At 44.6% G+C, this 21,374-nt stretch overlaps 1 protein-coding gene across 1 annotated transcript in view; it reads left to right on the forward strand.

Annotated features, from left to right (window-relative positions):
- LOC119446216 (replication protein A 70 kDa DNA-binding subunit-like) overlaps positions 1-17,990 on the forward strand; it is a 29,519-nt gene extending 11,529 nt beyond the window's left edge. Inside the window, 6 exon segments of the mRNA XM_037710580.2 lie at positions 2,488-2,631; positions 5,055-5,248; positions 5,250-5,300; positions 9,495-9,611; positions 12,042-12,128; positions 17,387-17,990. Of these exon segments, the coding sequence (XP_037566508.1) occupies positions 2,488-2,631; positions 5,055-5,248; positions 5,250-5,300; positions 9,495-9,611; positions 12,042-12,128; positions 17,387-17,494 (701 nt within the window). The 3' untranslated portion in view covers positions 17,495-17,990.
- Positions 17,991-21,374: the final 3,384 nt, after the last annotated feature.

A 21,374-nucleotide genomic window follows, 5' to 3' on the forward strand; every position in this document is an offset into this window, starting at 1 on the left:
AGCGCGCTGAGTGTCACTTTGCCGGTGCGCTGCTACACGGGAAAGAAAAGTGTTCTTTCAAATTGATGGCTATGGCGACCGGGAGTCAGACGGGAAAGCATATGTTTATTCATATAAAAATGTGTGCACGAAAACAGTTTATTATTCTTAAAAACAACATTTAAAATCCACCTTTATAAGCGCCGACAACGACGGAAACTTCACCAGCAACAGTCAAAACGACTCGATTCGCCAAACAACTGCGCAGTCATTATCGGGCGTGGTCGTGAACAGCCCGAGAGCAAGAGTAGTTTTTTTTTTTTTTTGCTGTTCTTGTTCTTTTTTTTGTTTTTGTTTTTTGCGGTGTAGCACATTTTATTATCTTGTAACGTTAGCAATTTAAAACAATGTTATTAAAAATTACTCTTGACTCTTCTTTCAATATCACTTTATGTGTCTTCTAAGCATTGCTAACGAGGCTACACACTTTGCCGCCGCGAAGTGAGTTCGCCGAACACACTCGCCGGCGAGCGCGCTCTGCAATGAGTGTCACTAAGCGTTCCCGTGTGGCAGCCTGCGAATGACACTAGCCGCGAAGTGCACTCGCTCAAAGTGCACTTTACTTTGCCCGTGTGGCACGGGTATTATTACTGTGGTGGGGGAAGTGGGTTTTAAGGGGAGACGCTCCTCGAAACAACAAGCCTTCTTTATAGCCTCCTTTACCAAATTTAATGAATCTGCATAATATTGCTCAGTTTTCTTGTGCTAGTTTTAATTATGCAATCATTTTTATAATGGGCCAGTTAGTTTCAAAGTTAATTAGATGACTACTGACCATTTTAAAATATTGCTTTAAAAATAGGGCGCATAGCTTGATACTAGGAAGCATAAGGTTCACAATGGTAGGAATACTTTTTTGGTATAACAAGTATATTAACAATTATACAGCACTTCAAAGTGTTGTTCGAACTGTAGCTAGCTCATTATTAAATGTACAACTAAGGAAAAAAATATTTTACCAAAATTTGAAAACCCATTCCTACCATTGTGTGCATTATGCATTTAGCTACTGCGGTAATAAAAATTCTAATTCTAGGTGCCTTGATATTAGAGACATTTCAAAAGAATAGCATGGTTCAGAAATTCGTGTTTTGTGGAAATGCAAAAAAAAGTCATTTTTGATTGAATACAACAAAGAAATACTGAAACATTTACATTGCTATACGGTTTAGAGGCACCAGAGGTATAATCAGTCTGCCTACAGCTACCCAAGTACCATTTAAAGGGACACTAAAGGGAAATAATAAGTCAAGATAAAGTGATAGATTCGTGCTCAAGAACCTCTAGGACGTCAATATCATTGTGAACAGAGCCTTCATAATCGAGAAATTGAGGTAAATGCAGGACATGATTAGAGACTCCCCCGAGACATTAAAGTATGTGTTCGATGACAAAGGCACTCCTCATTTAAATTCCGTCACTAGTACTGAATCCTTTGTTATAAAACATCATTGTATTGTATTATAAGATGAAAGAAAATGCTACTTGTCCTCCTCTATTAAATATTTTAGAAAAAAGAACTCATTGACATTATCCTTGACAAAGACGCAGGCGGTCAAAAGTTTTCGTTATTGCGTAGTGCTACGCTGGTTTTGCTGGCTCGCGAAACTCGCACAAACTGCAAGTAGCAAAGAAGTGCACTTCCATGTGAAGTCGCGGGATGCTTGAACGGTCCACGCCACTTGAACAAAAGCAGCTGCAGCGACGAATCCACCGCTCTCTCCTTGCTCGGTTTCTCCATGGCTGTGCATTTGCGTTTTGTGCAAGAAACTGTACCGCCGTCTGTCGGGCGCCGTTTTACTCACCGACGGCTGCAAAGGGTGGTGATGGCGTATGCAACGTCACCACTCCCCACTTGGGTGGCGGGAGACTTAAATTGTGATAAAGGTATTTGGACCCTTCATGTGCAATTTTCTTGTAAACTAAGTCTTTTCTTGGCACGAAAAAAAGCGTTGCGAGATTTCTGAAGTGACATTTAAACAGTCCACGTCGACTTAGTATTTTCCTTTAGTGACCCTTTACAAAAAAAAAAAAAAAAACATTTTTACAGTTTTTTGGTTTGAAGACTCATGGCCCCCTTAATACAGGCACTCTGTCATCTAATATGAACATACAGGTTGGTACGTTAATGCATAAACTGAAGTCCCATCTGGTCCAATGGTCCCAATGAAGTCCCAATGGAAGTCTTTCATGGAGGACTTACATTTTTTGCCATATGGATGGGACTTGGGCCAGTATTTTCAGTCAATCTCATTTAGGGGACATCACTTTCAGTGGAGGTTGGCAGGGTAAAAGCCAGCCGGCAGAACACCCGTCGCTCCACTGAGGTTTTGCACCAGATGTGGCATCAGGCAGAAGTGAATACACCGCCAATAGGGCCACTCTTATTATGTTTGCTGTGGTGTACGTAGGTAGAAACACTCAACACATTTGTTGATCACTTTGCAGGTGTCTCCCTCTCATTGATTGGTTCAAGCTTGCTGCAAGTAAACCCAGACATTCCAGAGTCCCATGCCCTGGTTGGCTGGTACAGCAGAGAGGGAATGCTTCTGCAGACACGCTCGCTTTCTACTCGCTCTGGTGGACCAATGGGTGAGTGCGTCTTTTGTGGAATATCCTCTTAAGGCCCCTTGTAAAATACATTGCACATTGCATTCTACATTTTTTATAATGTCACTCGTAAGTGATTGCGCCAAATACTCATTCTGGGTATAAAGTACGGTGCATGTGTAACTGTAAAGAAGTGGCTTACTTATATTCTTGTCATACACTTTCGAGGAATTTGGCACTCAACTGATCTAGATACCTCTGTGTCGTCCCAGATGGCGGAAAGCAAACTTGGTTTGTGTCGAAATCACTGAGATTGTGTGAAAATACCAGACGCACCAGCAACATGGCAATGTACTACACGTAGTTGCATCTGTATCTCTGCGTTTAAGTAATGAAACGCAATTTTTACCATAGCAAACATGAGATGAGATAAGGAGATGTTCACGTACATGGAGACGCAGTTTTTGGCATCTAACCGTGGTATTTAAACTTTAAAAATTGTTTTTCAAGTTCATAATGTAACAGTAGACAATAAAAACTGTCTTAAAGAGTGGTTATATCACACAGTTAAGTTTGGGTCTGAGGAGGTTATGTCTGTCTATTCTGTGATGTTTAGCGTATACAATCACAACTAATGTGCACTTGCTTTGGAAAGGTTTTATATACCCAGACCTCTATAATATCCTTAGAAGGCTTTTGTTATATTTTTATATTTCCTTTTAAGCTCACAGTCCTGTAAGTTATTACCCTCCGTGGTAATGGCGCCGTGCTTGGCATTGCGCTGCCAAGCTCAATGGCACAGGATCGAATCCTGGACATGGCGGCAGCATTTCGATGGTGGCGAAAAAATAAAACGACCGTGTACCATGCATTGGGTGCACGTTAAAGAACCCCAGGTGGTCAAAAATAGTCCGGAGTCCCCCACTACGGTGCGCCTCATAGTGATATCCTGGTTTCGGCACTGTAAGACGCCAGAATGCAATTTTTTTACTGTCAGTTATTCTGGGTTATGACATAGGCAGGCAAAAACATTGTGCAATATATGTTTACGAAGTAAAATTTCCTGCTTTAACTGAAAAGCTTTCTGATGTTCTACAGCCTGTAAGCATGTGCAGATAAAGCTTGTTACACTCCATTTTGTGGTGTTAATGTAAATCTTAATTCGTTAACCCCTTATTGATGAGCATTTATTACAAGCAATATACCAGAAAAAAATTTTTCCGGAGATTCAGTATTGAGTACGAACTTTCTGGCTAAATGTCTTTGGCCAACACTGAATGACAGGCAGCATGCGGCATTTGTTGGTTTATTAAAGCAGGAACACAGGATGAGGAAGAAGTTTGACATGAGACTCGCTTTCCTTTGGAAGCACGGTCAGAGGAGAAAGACCAGTGTAAGATCTCTGGCTTCAGTGGTGTCGCACACGTGATGTAACACAAATGAAATGTGCTCCTACGGTTCACATATGGAAAGAGCTGTCTGTACAAATTCCTAACTAACGAAGCCATAGGTGGCTTGGTGTGAAGCCCACTTTCAGTTTTCTGCATGGTGTTTCCCCGCTATTTCTGAGAAAGTTCCCACAACATATTTGTTCATTATGCTTATTCTCTTTGTGCTTTGCAGATTTAGGGACAATATACCAGTGGTCGGTGTACACTGGCATTTGCTCAGAAGGCCACAAATATTAACCAGACAATAAGGGTTGCATAGTTTCTGGACAGAGCTCGTAGTGCATTGCTTCTAGTGCTCTCTTAGCACTTGCTAAGCACAAAGTGATGACTTGCTGAGGAGGAGAATGCAGCTAACAAGATCGAGCTTTCCTTTTGCGTTTCTGGGTTGTTTCATTGTGCAGGATAAGTGCTGAAATTCTGCCTGATCAAATAATTTGTTCTTGAATGCGTTGCTCTCTCACCCTTTCTTATAGTGTTAAATGATTAACTGGAATCGTTAAAAAAAACAGAGCAGTATTTGGACAGGATCTGAGAGAGGTCTTTTAATGAATGATTTTGCCAAACCAACTAGTCTTCGGAAGTCAACTAGACTTGCTCGGATAATACCTGAAATGGTAGCTCAGCAGCTATGGTGTTCTGCTGCTGAACTAGAGGTTGTGGGTTCGATTCCTGGCCTTGGCCACCACATTCCAGTGGGAGCCAAACCGCAAAAATGCTCGTGTAGATTTTTATGCAGATTTAAGAACTCTGGGATGGTTGAAATTAATCTGGCACCCCACCCAATGACAGCTGTCATAGCTGTTGCTGTTGCTTTTGGACGTTAAACCTCATAATCTGAAATGATTTGAAGGTCAGTGCTGCAATCCTACACTGAAGAGAGCTGGTTCGAGGATTTGAAGGTGGATTAGCCGGCCGGTTTTGTCTCTTACACGATTTTCTGCCCTACAGAACCTCTGCTCCCGGCTAAAGTGACATTTCTGGTATTCAGAAGGTATTGTTGTGATCTTTTCACAGGTGGAGGCAGCGCAAACTGGAAGTCGCTAGCGCAGGCGAAGGCAGAAGGCCTGGGCCAAGGTGACAAACCAGACTACTACACCGTCAAGGCATGCGTGTCAATCATCCGCAAGGAGAATTGCCTCTACAAGGCTTGTCCGAGTGAAAATTGCAACAAGAAGGTGGTTGACCTGCAGAATGGATATTACCGCTGCTGAAAAATGTGCCCAGGAGACCATGGATTTCAAGTGGAGGCTTCTTGTCTCGGTGGGTGCAAAAGTTTATGGAAAAAGGGTCATAGAGTGACGCTTTTACTATACGAAAGAAGCTGAAGTGCTGCCAAATTAGGCAGGGGTGGCGACACTTCAGTATGAGAGGTGCAAGGAGCTCTCAAAGTATGTTTAACTTCTCTAGGTGCTTAACTGAGCTCTTTCAACAGCTCTCAAGAAAATTTACCGTATTTACTTGCATAATGATCACACCCCTGAATTTTGTCGTCAAAATTCGACTTTCTTTCCCGCTTAATGATCACACCCCGAACTTGCCGCAGCCAAGTCTAGTTGATGAGGATCGTGCTTACTATCTGTCGAATGCTACGCAAACGACTCTTCAAGACTCGCCAAGCGGACTGCACGCACTAAACAGATGCTTAAGCAGATGCCCTATTTCATTCCCTTCATCACTTTCTACACTTCAAGAAAAAAATAATCTACAGCCAAACTTGCCTTTATTATTTGTTGGCCTTATAATGGTTGTGGTCAACAACAACAACATCAAAAATCGACGCCTTTCAATTCCTTTTCGTCTGCACTCGAGGGCATGCAATCGCAAGCAGCAACGACAGTACCCACGTTTACGTTGATACAGCAGAAGTGTACCCTATTCATACGCCACCGCTTGTAACACAGCTATGATATTTGGCCACCCTTAGCAGAAACTTGCCGTATTAGGATTGTAGTTAAGACAAATGCCGCAGTTTTTGCAGCATGCCTGCCATGTGTTTCTGTGTCACTGGCAGCTGAACGCACCCATCTGTTTCTGTCCCCTCAAAGTGGACATGGCTACATTACTGTCACAGACTTGGTGATATTAACAATATTATTCATTATTGATACAGAAGAAACTGCTCCAGTGCACGTAATATACTCAGGATAAAAAGAAAAAAATCCCGTTCCGCTTGGTTCGGCTTGCTCCGTCAGCCGTCATCTTTGTTTTGATGTCCCGCACTGCTACAGCGGCAGCCGCCTGTTGGTTGATCTCTTGTCATCCGTAGCAAAGGCGTTGCGACGCGTTCCAATGGACAATGTGTGACTGTGTCTCGTCCGCGTTATAGGCTTATCGCCATTTTGCAAGGCGGCGGTGTGCTTTGTGGTGGTTTGTTTTTGTACCGTTTCACCATGGAGCAGTATGCGAGTTTTACGGCTACCTTTAAGCTTAAGGCTATAGACTAGGCGCTGGAGCATGGCAACCGTGCTGCTGGCAGGCATTTCGGCGTTGATGAAATCCGAACATGGTACTGGAAAAATCAGCGAGAGAAGCTGATGACTACTCGCAGGACTCTCCGGGCTTTCCGCGGACCCAAAACGGGCAAGTTCCCTCACGTTGAGGAGGCTGTCCTGGAATACGTGAAGGACCTGCGCAAGGATGCTTGTGCAGAATCATTATAAATGGTACAGACAGAGGCACGCACAATTGCCAGGAAGCTGGGAATCGTTGCAAAGGACTTCCGCGCAACTCCAGTTGGACGACTCGCTTCATGCGACGAAATGAACTGTTGCTGAGGCGGCGGACGTATTCGTGCCAGTGGCTCCCATCTGCCTATGAATTCAAGATGATAGACTTTCATCGCTTCGTCACAAGGATCTGCGAAAAGAACGGCTTCCTCTTGTCGTAAATAGGATGGCGACCAAACTTCGTTGGCCTTCAACATGCCCCGAAACACAACAGTGAACGAGAAGGGTGCTTGGAGTGTCCTCGTGAAAACATCTGGTGCAGAGAAGCAGCGATGCACCGTAATGCTTGCAGTGACGGCAGACGGGCGGAAGCTGCCACCATATGTCATATTGAAACGGAAGACTATTCTGAAGGGAAACTTTCCCCATGGCATCCACATCCATGCTCAAGTAAAAGGGTGGATGATGGCAGAACTCGTGGTCGATTGGATCAAGACTGTCTGGGGACGAAGACCAGGAGCGCTTCTGCTTCCCTCGCTTCTTGTGCTGGACAGTTTCCGAGGCCATCTTGTCGATAGTGTTCATGCTGAGCTTAAGGAGCTACGCACGGACATTGCAGTGATCCCTGGGGGTCTGACGTCGCTGCTACAGCCTCTCGACGTGTCAGTGAACAAACCGTTCAAGGACAATGTCCGAAAACTGTATGCAGAGTGGATGGCGGTGGGCCAACATGATTTGACCCCGAGCGGCAAAATCAGAAGACCGTCTGTGGAGGTGCTTTGCTCCTGGATCGTCGAAGCTTGGAGCGGTATCTCCAGCGAGGTAGTGGCCAAGAGTTTTAAGAAGACCGGCATATCCAACGCGCTGGATGGGACAGAAGATGACTTTCTGTGGAACTGCGAAGATGCCCCCAGCGATGACACTGCCGGTTCCGACAATGAATCTTGCGGCGATAACAGTGAAGATTCAGAGTCGGACTAAAGTGATAAAATAAAAGGGCAAAGTGCAATTCATGTAATGCCTACGTAATGTGTGCGTTTATTACAAAGGTAAGCCTTACTCAACTTTTATTTGGTTATGTTCATGATAGCTATTGTAAGAATTCTGACCCATAACTTGTTGGCGTTTTCGGTACTCAAAAAATTTTTTTTTGCGGAATATTTACTCGTGTATTGATCGCACCCCTAAATTTGCCTCAATTTTTCTGATAAAAAAGTGCGATCATTAGGCAAGTAAGTACGGTACTTGCAGGCGACTACTCTATGCTTTTATCTTGCAACCTTGTGCTAACTTCTACCAAACTAGGCATTTTACGTAAACTTATACATCTGATGTTTTTGAAAACTAGAGCAGTGTTTCCTAGCCAGGAAGATAAGCTGCCAAAAGGCAGCCATTTGCATTAAATACCAACTGCTTCCAAGTCTAATTTGACCTGAGTTGGTTAGAAATGTATAGTGTACCGTATTTACTCGATTGTTACATTTGAATACTAACTGCAAACTTGACCATTTTTAAACAAATATTCTAAATCCCGCAGTTTTTATCATTACGTTGGCAACGTGTACCTTTACGTCTTGATCCAATTCATAGACAAGTCGATGGAAGCCAAACTTGTGTTTTATTCAAATCGACGCCATTTTCACTGTGCGTGTGACTGTGGTTACTGTTACAGTGCTGCGGTATCCTGCATTTCACGCTTCGACTGCGTTCATTCGCGACATTATGGTGACACACTGCTTTCCGTATGATGCCCGCTTCAAGAGACGAGCAATTTTGATCGCTGAGGAGCTGGGAAACCTTGCCGCAGCAAGGTGTCAATGAGTCGACAATTTGTGGATGGCGATACCAGCTGGAGGCCCTTTTTAAATGCTAGGCTGGTCGGAAGGGCTCTGGGCTTCGTAGTGGCTTGGTACTGCCCTTGAATAAAATGGTTGTGCGGTTTTTTGAGACGTGCCTAATCTCAAACGAGCTACATGGCACAAAAATGACTTCATTTTCGGGTGATCACTTTCGTTTCGCTTCTTCGGCGAGACTCAGCTTGTCTAGGCCCTGAATTCCTCGAAGTATCCTGCCTACAGCGTTCTTGGCACTCTGTGAAAATAGCGAAGTTGGCACAGTGCCAGAAACACTTTTGGGTACGCATTTGGTGCCGAGTCATGTGAAATATTGTGAAAGTGAAACTATCTTCGAAAGTGATTGCCCGAGAATACCACCCCAGGAAGGCTCTGCCTTGTTCTCAGACAACTATGATGAGTGAAGAGAAGTAGCTTCCGAATAGTGATTCCTTGAATAAAGGTACCATTTCTTCTTCTGTCTATCTCGCGTTATATTCGAGTAAATACAGTATGTCTCCAGAGTAATTGTGGCAAAACTTCAAGGCAAGCAACCACAAAGACTTTTAACTACAGCCGCATTCGGATTGCCCCATAGCCAGCGATAAGCATCAGTATAACATGCATGAATGGACCCTGTGACCTATTTATTTTGCACTGTTCACTGCACATCTTTGAAGGCAGTAAGTACTGCAGGAATCTCTTGATTGAAGTTTCTTCTCACGGCTAATGTCCTGGCATCTGGCAGATAATTTAATGTGTGGAGGAAGCACCATTACCATAAGTTAGCACTATACACGAGGCAACAAAAAATTTTTTTTCGTGCATTTTCTATCACATTTTCCCCAAAGTTGATTCTTGTGAGCCTATTAGGGTTTCTTTAAAATGCTGTAAATGTGCACGGTATGTCACTGTTGTGAAAGCACCATATTGTTGCTGTTTCTTTCTGCTCACAGGCGAATTTGACAGACTTCAGCGATGGCCAGTGGGTGACCTGTTTTGGCAAGGAGGCCGAGATGCTAATTGGGGCATCTGCAGAAGACTTGGGGGACATGTACTCAAAGGCCAGCAAGGTACAGCGAACATGTATTCTGCTATGAGTCATGTGCAGGGGCTGCCAATATGAAACTAAGCGCCTACTCAATTATCAGACAGTTATTCTGAGATAAAACAGACTTTAATTAGAGAGAAACTATACTCTGGCTGTATTAGTAAATTGCACTTCTACAATACCAAAACGAAGCCACTCTTAACGTGAGGGGAGGCATGGTAAGCCACAAAAGATGCAAAAAAAAAAAAAAAAGACAGGTGGCACCGCCGGCTTGAGGTTTCCGCACCAGCTCATCGTATTATTGTATATTTAGACAGCTTCTCCTTGGGTTTGGTTTTTTTATTGGTAAAGATAGACTGCATTGTATTCTAAAAGAGCCGAAGGTTGAACTTTTCATTTTTTTTTCTTTTATTAATCTGCATCAGCCCAAATATATATATATATAAATACTTTGAAATTCGTGCAGTTGCAGCACGAGAATGTTTGTGCAAAATTAAAGTACAAATTTGACCTTCATTTTTCTCATGTAGTAGTCAAATGCTTTTTCAAATGCATTGTAAGTGAAATTTTTAGAGAATGCTTTATCATTGTAAGCTGATTCCTCTTTGGTGTCTCTTCAAAGCACAACAACAAGCCGAGGAAGTGGCTCCCATGATCAAGACAGCCTCAGGAGGCGCATTCTCATTCCACTGTGTATAGCAAGGACATTTTAATGGTCTGATAAAGCAAATCCTGTGTTCTCATTGCATCTCGGCATATACAGCGTGCATGCAATAATTGTGAAATCATATTCTACCAGTCTTGCAGAGACAAGAGCAGCAGTAGCTTTTTGCCGGTGCTGTCCGTGGTTTGCCTTCATTCTTAGTTGTTGTAGATGCTTGCTTCAAGTTTTGGCAGGGATCACAAGTAGTATCTTGCTTGGTGGAGGCCTGACCAGGGTATTGCCATGGAGCCTATTCTTTTTCATCAGGCATGGCAAGATGACATTGAACCATGCAGGCTTTTTGTCCGCTTGTAGTTCTTCTCAAATGTTTTTACCTCCAGCTTCATTGGGCGTTTGTAGTCGAGCATTAGTTTCACGTAGAGCACTTCGTGCTGTCTCCCACCGAGTTCCTTGTCAGTAGCTTATCGTACTTTCTTGGATGTCAGGCAGCTGTAACACAACTTATATTGTCACTGTCACACACTTAAACAGAAAGGTTGAAAGAAACGAGAGCTACTTAGGCTGTTTCTTAGCCACTCACCAATATTTCTTTCTTTGCGGCAACGGAATCAGGCAAATTTTGCAAACAGTACGCTCCCCCTGTTTTCTTCGTTGTTGTACTTATTCATCGAATTATCTGTGCGTTTCAGCGAAAACCACTTTGTTCACTGAAAACTTTTACAGGCGCACGTTTGTGCTTCTTTACACTGGCACACTGGATTTACTCACGCTCATCAAGGGCATAGCATCTGTGTTCACATTCTTTGGTTCTGAATCAAATGGTCCAAGACTTTCCTTTTAGTGCTTTGCTGGCCACCTGCGCCGAACACCATACAGAGATGAACTTGTCAAACACTGTTCTGTTGTCTATAATTAGCACTTAGAGAATAATTGACTCCTTGATGATGTCATTGCAACCTACTTTGGAAGTGTTCCCTGATTGTAAGAATTGGTGAGTGCAGATAATCAAAGTTGATTGTTTAGAAGCACACCCATTTCACACTTTCAAGAGGTGGCATTGCTTGCGTTGCTGCTTGTTAAGTCTGGCTTGTCAACATACTAATCACATAAGGAGATGCAGATATAGTAAAGCCTTATGATAATGAAGTCATTGAGACGGGAATCTGACTTATCTGAATCTGGTTTTGTTGAAAAGCAGCAGGTAACCTCTAAGAGAGTCATGGTAATTTAAAGACTGCACACGAATAGTGCGGGAGCTCTTAAAAAATATGTATTGAAGAAAACCACCCAACATCATACAGCAGTTTACTTAAAAGGAAGACGTGACAGAAGTACATGACTAGCCTCCGATGAGTGTTTCTTCCAGGCAACAGCAGCCTGTCTTCTGTGTATCTAATAATAATCTCTTCTCTGGTGCTGCACTCCATTTTGTTTCAAGGGCAATTGAACAATATTTTGTGTCTTCGATGTTAAGGGTCTTCGATGTATAATTGCAACATATGCTGCACCAATCTCATTAGCATTTCCTGCTTCGTACTTTGTGCTAAGCAGTCTTGTGCTGCTTCAGTTCGAATGATCTGTCTGAAATGTATGCATGGCGATTGGAACCAGCAAAAAAAAAAAAGCGCGATTGCCTTATTATAAACAATGTTTAATGTATATTTTAGTCTAATATGCATGTGCAGCTAACGGAACAATGAAGAACAATGGTTTGCTGGATATTGTCTAATTCCTTGTTCAGTCTTATTCTGTTTTTGTGAACGCTGATTGATGGATGTTTTGCTGTAGGAGGACTGTAGATACGAAGACATCCTCAATGAAGTTCCCTTCAAGCCCTTCATCTTCCGACTTCGCACCAAAATGGAAGTTTACAATGTAAGAAGCAGCATTATAGTTTTCTTTTCGTAGCTGCATGCACAGTCGAACACACTTATAACAATATTCAAGTGCTTTGGAAATTCCATTGTTATAACCAAGATGTTTGAAGAAAAAAAAATCAAAATAGGGGGACGGCAGAGCTGTTGTGAGACAGCTATAATGGCAGGGAGGCCCACCGCCTTCCTCCATCAGGCTGCCGATTGTGTTGACTCGTTTAACCATTTAACTCTGCTTCCTGTGCGCTCTGATCGTGTGTAACAAGTCAAGGCTGTTGGCGTTCAAAAATGGCGCTGCTATGGTAAAACCTCGTTAATTCGGATTTCACGGGCCCGAAAAAATGTCCGAATTAACCGAATGTCTAATTATCGAGGGTATCAAGAAAACAATAAAATACTTTCCACGTCAACACGCTTTTATTTATTGAATGAATCAGCAAAATTCTGTTTCATTCACAATCACAAAAGCAGTGCGGTAGCAGCAATTCTTGTGATCTCGTGACTGATTAGTGCTCGCAGTTGCGAAGGCCTTGTGCCTTCTTTCACAGCGCGGCCGCGGCGCATGTAATCTGAGACACGCTTTTCACTACTGCGCGCATATCCCAATTATTTTTTCGCCCGTCTCGCCAGGTCGCCGTCCATCACGATGTAGACGGTGCTTCTTCATCCTCGACAGCTTTGCACTGAGTAAAAACAAAACTATTGTTTGCCGCAACCGCGGCCGCTGTCGACGCGATCATGGACGGCGACCTTGCGGTTCTGAAGGTGCACAGCCAACGCATGCACTACGCACTGAGTAAAAACGAAACTACCGTTTGCTGCAACTGCGGACGAAACCGCAGCTGCTATCAACGTGATCATGGATGGTGACTACTCAGTTATGAAGGCACGCGGCCGACGTGCGTACAGAGTCAAAACGAAACTCCTGTTTGCTGCAACCGCTGCGGACGAAATCGCAGCCGCTATCGACTCGTGGATGGCGACAAGCGCAGTCGTGAAGGCACGTGGCCAACACAGTGCAATGCGTGGCAGTAAGCGCAAGAATAAAGACTTTAAAGGCACAAATAGGCATGAAGCGTTCTGGCGTTGCTGTCATTCCAGTACGATTTTCACTGGTGAGTATGGCGATGTGAACTCCGTCGCTTCATTTCGGGGGACACTAACGTGCTTTAGCTCTATTGCGGCGCTCTGCCAGCCCACCACTGTCAGCGCAGTTGGCACGGTCCTTTCTTGTTTCGGAGTTGGTTCTTTATTCTGTGGGTGGCGCAGTGTAGAGCTATGGGCGCAGCCCATTCATGTTCAGAGGGGTGGAAGGGCGACGGGAGAGAGGCACGCGAGGCTGAAGATGCGGAGAAGGATGGAAAACAGCGTGCGGCAGCGTGCAATGGCTCAAATTTCTTTTTTTTTTTTCAGGGAGTTCATATTCCATACCCTTTCGGCACGGACAGCCAGTAGCCAAACTTCATCGTTATAACCGATAATGCGGCATGGGGGCATTGTAGTAAGCGGGTTATTTCACCATAGAAAACATACAAAAGTTGACGGTGCAGCAGCTTCTTATTGTTATAACCAGTATATTGTTAAAACCGATATCGTTATTAGTGGTTTCGACTGTACACGTTTTCGACTTTTCGGGTATTGATTAAACTATTTGGCTTCAATTTATACCATCTAACTCTGCATAACATTGACACTTCAGTATCGATATTGGTTTAGAAAAGGCAAATAACTTTATTGGAAGTGTCATGGATTTTGAGTGGCATAGCCATATTGGACTCGGCACATTTTAAAACAAGTTTTTCAATAGCAAAGCCAACAGCAGCTTCTTTGAGGAGTGGTACAGGGTGCTCGCAAGACACTGCATCTTGTTTGAACAGCTCATTGCTGCAGACATCTCAGTGCCTGTTGCCATGATGTTGCAGTTAACTCCTTGGTTAATTCATATTTTCTATCTGATAGTGATAGTCTACATTGAGTCTATTGGTCTGCTGTTACTGACAGCCACCCAAAGAGTGCTTTAATGAATGTAATGAAGTTTATTTTGAGCACTGTGTGGTGCTGCACATTACAAATGTTTAATAGCTTGTTAGTTATACATCTTTTCAAACTTTAGATTGTCGTACAAGAACATTTAAAAATTATCATTTTTCTGTGATTCAGTTTTAACAGTAAACTACACCATTTTCATAAGATATCTATGGGTCTGTACAGTGGACTTCTGTTGGTTCAACTGATTAATTTGATTTTTCAGTTCATTCAATCCCGACTGAAGGTCCCGGCCGGCACCCATGCATTTCTATGGGCCCAAACTGTAATTTCGATCCTAAAATTGGCCTTCGCCGGATAATTCAAACTTGACCAGTCAGCACACATGCACCTGACTGCTTTGGTGACCCCAATAGCGACCCCTTTAGCGGCTGCGCCTCTTTCGGCGGAGCTTAGGAAACAGTGAATGTGGTGAACACACGTCAATCTCCTGTTGAAAACACCTGTTTTCAGGCCTGCCCTAGGAAGATTTCCAAGTAATAACCGAAGCTCACAATGTCTGATTACAGTATTTACTCGATTCCGAAGCGCACCTTTTTTTTTTTTTTTTCTTCTTTATTCAAGAAAATTAGGCCAAATTTGCTGACGCAGTGCTATCATATACAAAACCAAAACTGCATTCACGGAGTTCCTATGCTTTCGCGCATAACACGACTGTATTACGGGGAAGCTGATTCAAGAAATCGGCCGCCATTGTGCAACACATAATAGAACCGTGCCCATTTTTCATGCCCATTTCATTTTAGGCCTCTGAGTTCACCGAGTTGAGCAGAAGTGATGTTCTGATACATCGCCAGCGCCTTCTAGAAACTGAAAGTAATGGTCTGCCTAGTTGCGTTGTCAATCCGGCTAGCCGTAGCTGACTGGGCCAAATTCACGGTGCAAGCCAATCCAAGCCGCTAAGTTGTGAAGGACTGCATTTGTGGTTTGCCCCGCGAGTTCTATGTGTTTTGTTCTTCTATGTATTAAATTGTGACACGGTTTTGAGCGACTTCTTTGACTGGCATTACAAAGTTTTATTTGTCACAATCTTCAAGCAGCTTCACACTGTGCCAGCTCCACCTTCGATGTCTCTCTTGAAGAGAGTGGCGATTAGAATGAAGCAGCGAAACAACATACACCCATACGGCTATCGAAGCGTAGACTGCCTCTGTTGCAGGGGATGGAAATTTGCTACATTTGGAGACTGTAGTTCTGTCTGTCTGGAGTGACAGCCATGACAATGGTGAAAATTGAAGAAAATAAAAGTTGACCAGGTTGCATGAAATCATAGTGCATGTGTGACCAGCACATTGACCAACTTTTCTGTTGGCTTGTGGAATAAAGACTTATTTTTTAGCAATTTATTGTCAATACTGTATTTGCACGTAAATAATGCGACCACGCATATAATGCGAAGGGGGTACTTTCGGTCTCTACGAAAAAGAAAAATATATATATAACGATTATAATGCGAAGTGATGCAACCCGTCCGCCATGCATGCAAGCATTACCCATACTCGGGTCTTCTCGTTGCCGGTTGAGCGAACACCTTCCTCCTTATGGTAACACGTTTATCAACAACGTAGCCAGCCGGAATGTCCAAAAAGATTGGCGTTTTGGCCGCATTTCCTATCTGGCCTATGGGGTAGTTGCGATCCCTACGCATCTTGATAACATAGCGCTGATACTCAAATGCGGTAGCCTGAGAGCTCGCTAACTGGGCGCCATTGGAAGAGTTTTCCAACCCAGATGACGCACTGAGAGATCCACTGAACTACACTTAAACTCTACAACATTACAGAGATAGCAGGAGACGCTTCCGCCACCACACCAGTCTCTTAACCAAGAAGATGCCATCGCGTGGTGACAGCTACAGACCAATTCATTCCCCTGTCTCTTTTACCTTCACCTCTTCCACCCCACACAATTTCCCTCGTACTGTCCCTACTGTGGAACAAAGCCCACAGTATATCATTGCACCTGGGAGTACTCACACCCTCTGGGCTACTCCCCTATTCCTTCACCTTCCTCCTGGGAGACTGCGCTGACCAGCTCAGACATGCAGAAGCAGCGACGGCTGATCCAGCGGGCACGTGGGGTGGCGCGAGCCAATGTTAAGGGCTCCACCCTACGAGGAAGTCGCCCCACCTCATGAACAATAAATGTTTTCTCTCTCTCTCCAGTAGTTTTTTTCTCGTACTCGGCTAGGAGCTTTGGCAGATCGAATTCTCCCGGCAAAGCGAGAATCTGGCGTGACTCATAAGCTTCTGCACCCAGGAGTGACTGGCCTTAAATGCGTTGTGAGGCACGCCAGCCTCACGTGCAAGCTCTCTTGCTTTGAGCTGTACGAGTTCAGCGTCCGCAGACAGAAACTGGCCGCGACGTTTGCGGACGAATTTTGCCAGGTCCTTCTCGATTGTTGGGTAGCAGGGGTAACGGCCATTCTTGGGTGCACGGATGCTTTCCGAGTAGGTGTGGCTTGAAAGATGCGATCCAGCCTCGAATGGTTGATTCGCTCAGTCCAAGATGCCGCGCTGCACTCGAATTTCCTCTCTCTTCGGACAACAGGATTGCCCGTTTCTTAAATGAGGCAGTTTACTGGGTTGTCCTGTGCGTTGCAGTGGTTCAGTGACTTGCGCAACGTGGAAGCGTAAGCACGATGAAAGCACAACGAAGAGCAAAGTTCTTGATAGTTATCCATGGTTTCATATTGCCATGACGGCACAATGCGATGGCCGCAGCTTGCTAAAGCGGCGCGGGTGTTGACTCTGATGCGCACGGACGTCAGCACTGCGGCGCCTTCCTGTGCGCAATCATTGCAGTTTTAAGTGGAGATCGAAAAAAAAAAAAACGCTTATTTTGTGTCCTGAGCCCGAAAATAGCTCGAGGCACGTTCCGAGGACAAAGCTTTTTGAAGAGAAAGACAAGGAAAAAAAAGCTCGTGTTATATTCGGGTGTCGAATCCGAATATAGATTGAGGTGCATTTCGGGCACAATAATTTTTTGGGAAAAAACTTGCATTATATTCATGCAAATATTGTATTTTAGGCTCTGTTTATTGACTTTTAGGCAGTCCCCCCGATTCTGAATGATCAACTGGTGACTGTATTGTACGCATTATTCAGTGCATTATTCAGAGTGGCTCTCTCTTGTTGGAACTTAATTTTATTCTAATGATATTCTGGCCCCCTTGGAGCTTAATCCTTACTTTGTTTCAAACCTTGGTTGCAGGATGAAAGCCGTTTGAAGACTTCTGTGATGTCCGTTGCCCCAGTCAACTATGTTGAATATACGCAAAAGCTGCTCAAAGACATCGCGGAGCTGAACAAAAGCTTGTGATCACTCGATAGGAAACCAAAGAGCTATTGAAGAAAGTTGCTTTCAAGATCCATATTGTGCATGAGGATCAGTACTAAAATAAACCATTGATCTACATCAAGTAATCATGCCTGTACAATAAATGAGAAAGTCATGCATCATGTGCTCATTTCGTCGCAGCTTGTTGTACTTGCACGTGTCAGAACCTTGAAAATGATGAAAAACTCAGGTGACATTGCTGGGATGATGCATAAGTGTGCTCTTAAATAAAATGTCTCTTTGATCCCAGTAAAATGTTTAGTTTGAGAGAACATTAACAAGGTGACCAGTGTCGTATATTAGTGTCATCCTGCGCGCATAAATTACTTGTTGCACTTGACCAGTGAACCATGCTTTTTACACCCAGTTTTTGTTTGTTGTTGGCATGTATAACCTGTGACAGCTTTCCTCAGTCTGTCATTGCTTTGTAGAAGCAATATTGCTCTGCTAATAAACTGCTTTGCTTTAAAGCTGGAAACGTGTAAGAACTTCTTTCTATACCTTTTTGAAAGTGTTGATGGATGGCACAGGCACAGGATGGTACTTCAAGCGAAGATTTTGTTACTTTACTGTTGGCATAGCTGATGTGTTTGCATGACGTATAGGCAACCACCTCAAGCACAATAGTCCAGGAGTGTACAATTGCATACATGTGTTTTGGACCACAGCCATTCAGACAGTCTGACTTGGGGACTGTCTGAAAGAGGCTTGGGGCAGTCCTTGGTGGTTCTGGTCATCAGCTGGAATTGTGGAACAATAATGGTGTTGCAGTCATGTGTAAGCATCTTGCATGGGTTTCTGAGCATGTCCAAATTATTACGGAACCCCGGGCCGTGGTCCTGTATTTTGAATTCAGCTGATGCTATACGCGAGCAAGAATTGGACGAGGTTGGAAGGAGGCGACCACCGTTGAGGAACTTCGAGTGCTGTTGGCGTGTACATGGTCACGTGACCAGGCTGCTCGCGCTTGGTGAAGTGCCGGGGCACTTGTTTACAGTCCTTCCACTGCAGGGCCACACTCCCTGCTTTCAGTATGGTGCCAAGTATTTTGTGCTTCATTCTGTGATACAGTGCCGTTTGGTGCCAAGAGATTATTTAGTATGCGAAAAAAAAGTTAATCGACGATTACAATACTTCCTAATCCTAAATTTGAGTGCAGCTGTACGCGTGCTTTCATTTCGCGATACATTGGCTGGCACGGACAATCCCTCGTGCGGCACGTCGCAAACGGAGCGAAATGTGGCGCGATGGCCTCGCTAATCGGGATATCGCGAGATATCAGGATTAGCGGGATATCAGGAAGCGCGCGGGCGCGATTCACAGCAGCCGCGACAGACCTCTGCTCATGCAGCTCTTTATATACATCATAGAATTAGTATACTGACTCTAGAGGAAAAGCTGGGCCGGCAAAGTGGGAACCGCAAAGGCGCCGCCATGTTGCTACGACTCATTTTTGTAGCACTAAAAATATTCAAAATATTATGCAAAAGCAAGCACTTACACGTAGCAAGGACAATGTTTGAAGTTCATTCCGTATGTTTTTCAGAAAGATCGGATGGCTATTTTAAAAATTTTTTTGTAAAATTTACGGTGTCTAAAAGATAACCGCATATCCACGAAGTCAATGATGAGTGGGCGAAGCACCGGGGGATCATTCGTGTAACCGTGAATCCCCCGTACTCGAACATGCAAATGAGTGACACGTGTACAGTATATACAATGTTGTTTTATTGGTCGTATATGGTATTGAGGTGCGGACTTCGTTTTCCCTTCATTAATTGTGATCAGTGCAGCAGCACGGCGACGCCGGCAAGCGGACCCAGAGTAACCCAGAGGCGGCGAGAGCGCGGGAAGCGGCGGCAAAACGCCCGAGGTGTTCTCTACCTGAGGTTGGTGGCGCGGATGCTCGGTTCAAGCGCGAGCTTCGCGAGCCCTCAGCTCCGGGTCTGCTTGCCGGCGTTGCCGTACTGCTGCAGCTTTGCGAGCCCTCAGGTCCGGGTCCCCATGCCGGCGTTGCCGTGCTGCTGCAGCTTCGCGAGCCCTCAGCTCCGGGTCCGCTTGCCGGCGTTGCCGTTTTGCTGCAGCTTCCCGCGCCCTAGACTCCGGGTCCGCTTGTCTGCGTCGCCGTGCTGCAGCAGCTTTGCGAGCCCTCGACTCCGCTTGCAGTTCAGCCGCCACTCTCGCCTTTTCATCCATAGCGGGCGCGCCGTTATCTGAAGCGACCGTTATCATCCATGGCTGAAGATAGAAAGCGCGCGTCGGGAACGAGCGCTTATATAGCCCTTGTGCACCGTAGCGCCCCTAGCGGACTCCATGCAAACCAGAGCTACGGACGACGAGGGAGGGACAAGGCTCGGCCCTAAGGTACTTCGCCCCTAAAACACTCGCCGTCAACATCACCGTTAGTTATCGTGGATCAAAGCAAACAGCACAGAAGACTTCGCTTACATCGATTCGCACAGTGCGTAGGATCCGCATAACTTTTTCTGGCTTTTTTTTTTTTCGTTTTTAGAAAAAAGATTTCCGGTCTCCTGCTATGCTAAAAACGCCATATCACACCAATTTTCATAGTCTGTGTTACCGTGCACTGCCGCGCATGCGGCAGAGACGTCGCGATATGCTACTTATGCGTGAAATTAATAAAGGTCGCTGCCATACCGAATGGCTTGCATTGTACGAGCGATAAAACTTAATGTTGCTACAAAAGTCAACCAGCAACGTATGGCATGGTAAGTGGCAAAGGTGCTTGCGCCATAAGGTTATGCAGAGCCACATTTCACGGTGCGTGGACGGCCACAGGTATCGATCTATAGAGGCTAGCCTCTATAATCGATCTGACTGAACCAAAAGGCATGATTCCTTGTGGGGTTTCACGTACCATAATCTCAATATGATTATGAGGCACGTCGTAATGAGAACGCCATTTTGTAGCACGCTTGTGGAGACTTCGAGTACTTGCTTGTTAATTAAAAAACACAAAGTAAAGGAAGGCAGGCAAATTGCTGATCGCACTGTAACTTCCTACACTGTAAAATGTAACCGTTCTTTTCGCGCAATTACTGCTGTAAAAAATTGCGGCACTATGATCGAATGGGCTGAGAGGACGGACTAAAAGGGTGAGAGTGCAGTTTTTAAGAAGAGAGAGAAAAAAAATTAAAGTCACTTTCTTAAAGAAAGATGGTTGAATGCGAAACTTTCGGCCATGCAAACTGAACCAAAGTCAACGACCACGCAACGAACCCAAGAATTGCTGAGCGATCCCCGATGCGATGCTTATGTGATTTGATTGCTGCTTCTTTAGGATTGTATTTTTTGAACATTGCAGTTGAATGAAGACACATGCCGTTAATTAAATTTCATAGCCTTTATTTTAGATCATGCAGCCGATGATTACATGCACACACTCACACTTTCACGGACTGCATGCCGTTTCCGATGCACGGGATCGGCCACGATCGCGCTCGCGCTTACGTTCGCGTACGGCAGCCTCTTCTGCTATTCGCAGCACCCGCGGACTACCACGGTGACGGCCGGGAATGCATTGCGTGACGCGCGTAACGCGATGCAGATATATACAATTCGTCTGGGTAGCGTGGTGTCGCAGTTCCCATTGTTCTTATCGGTAGAACTGCGAATGTAAACTGTAGTGTTCCACGAGTATGTGTGCAGATGCGCACATTGTTCTACTGTGTGCGCAGATGCGCAGATAGTTCCATTGTTTAAGTTGGCTTTCCTGCAGTGCGTTTTCGGCGCTCATGGACAAATCAGTGAGACATTGAAAGTTTCGCTTTAAAAACCCTCGCTCTCACGGCCCTGCGAAAGCGGATCTCCAGCGAAGCTGTTGAAAACCACCACTCTACAA

Source organism: Dermacentor silvarum, chromosome 3 (genome assembly GCF_013339745.2).
Source record: "Dermacentor silvarum isolate Dsil-2018 chromosome 3, BIME_Dsil_1.4, whole genome shotgun sequence".
Taxonomy (NCBI): Eukaryota; Metazoa; Arthropoda; class Arachnida; order Ixodida; family Ixodidae; genus Dermacentor; species Dermacentor silvarum.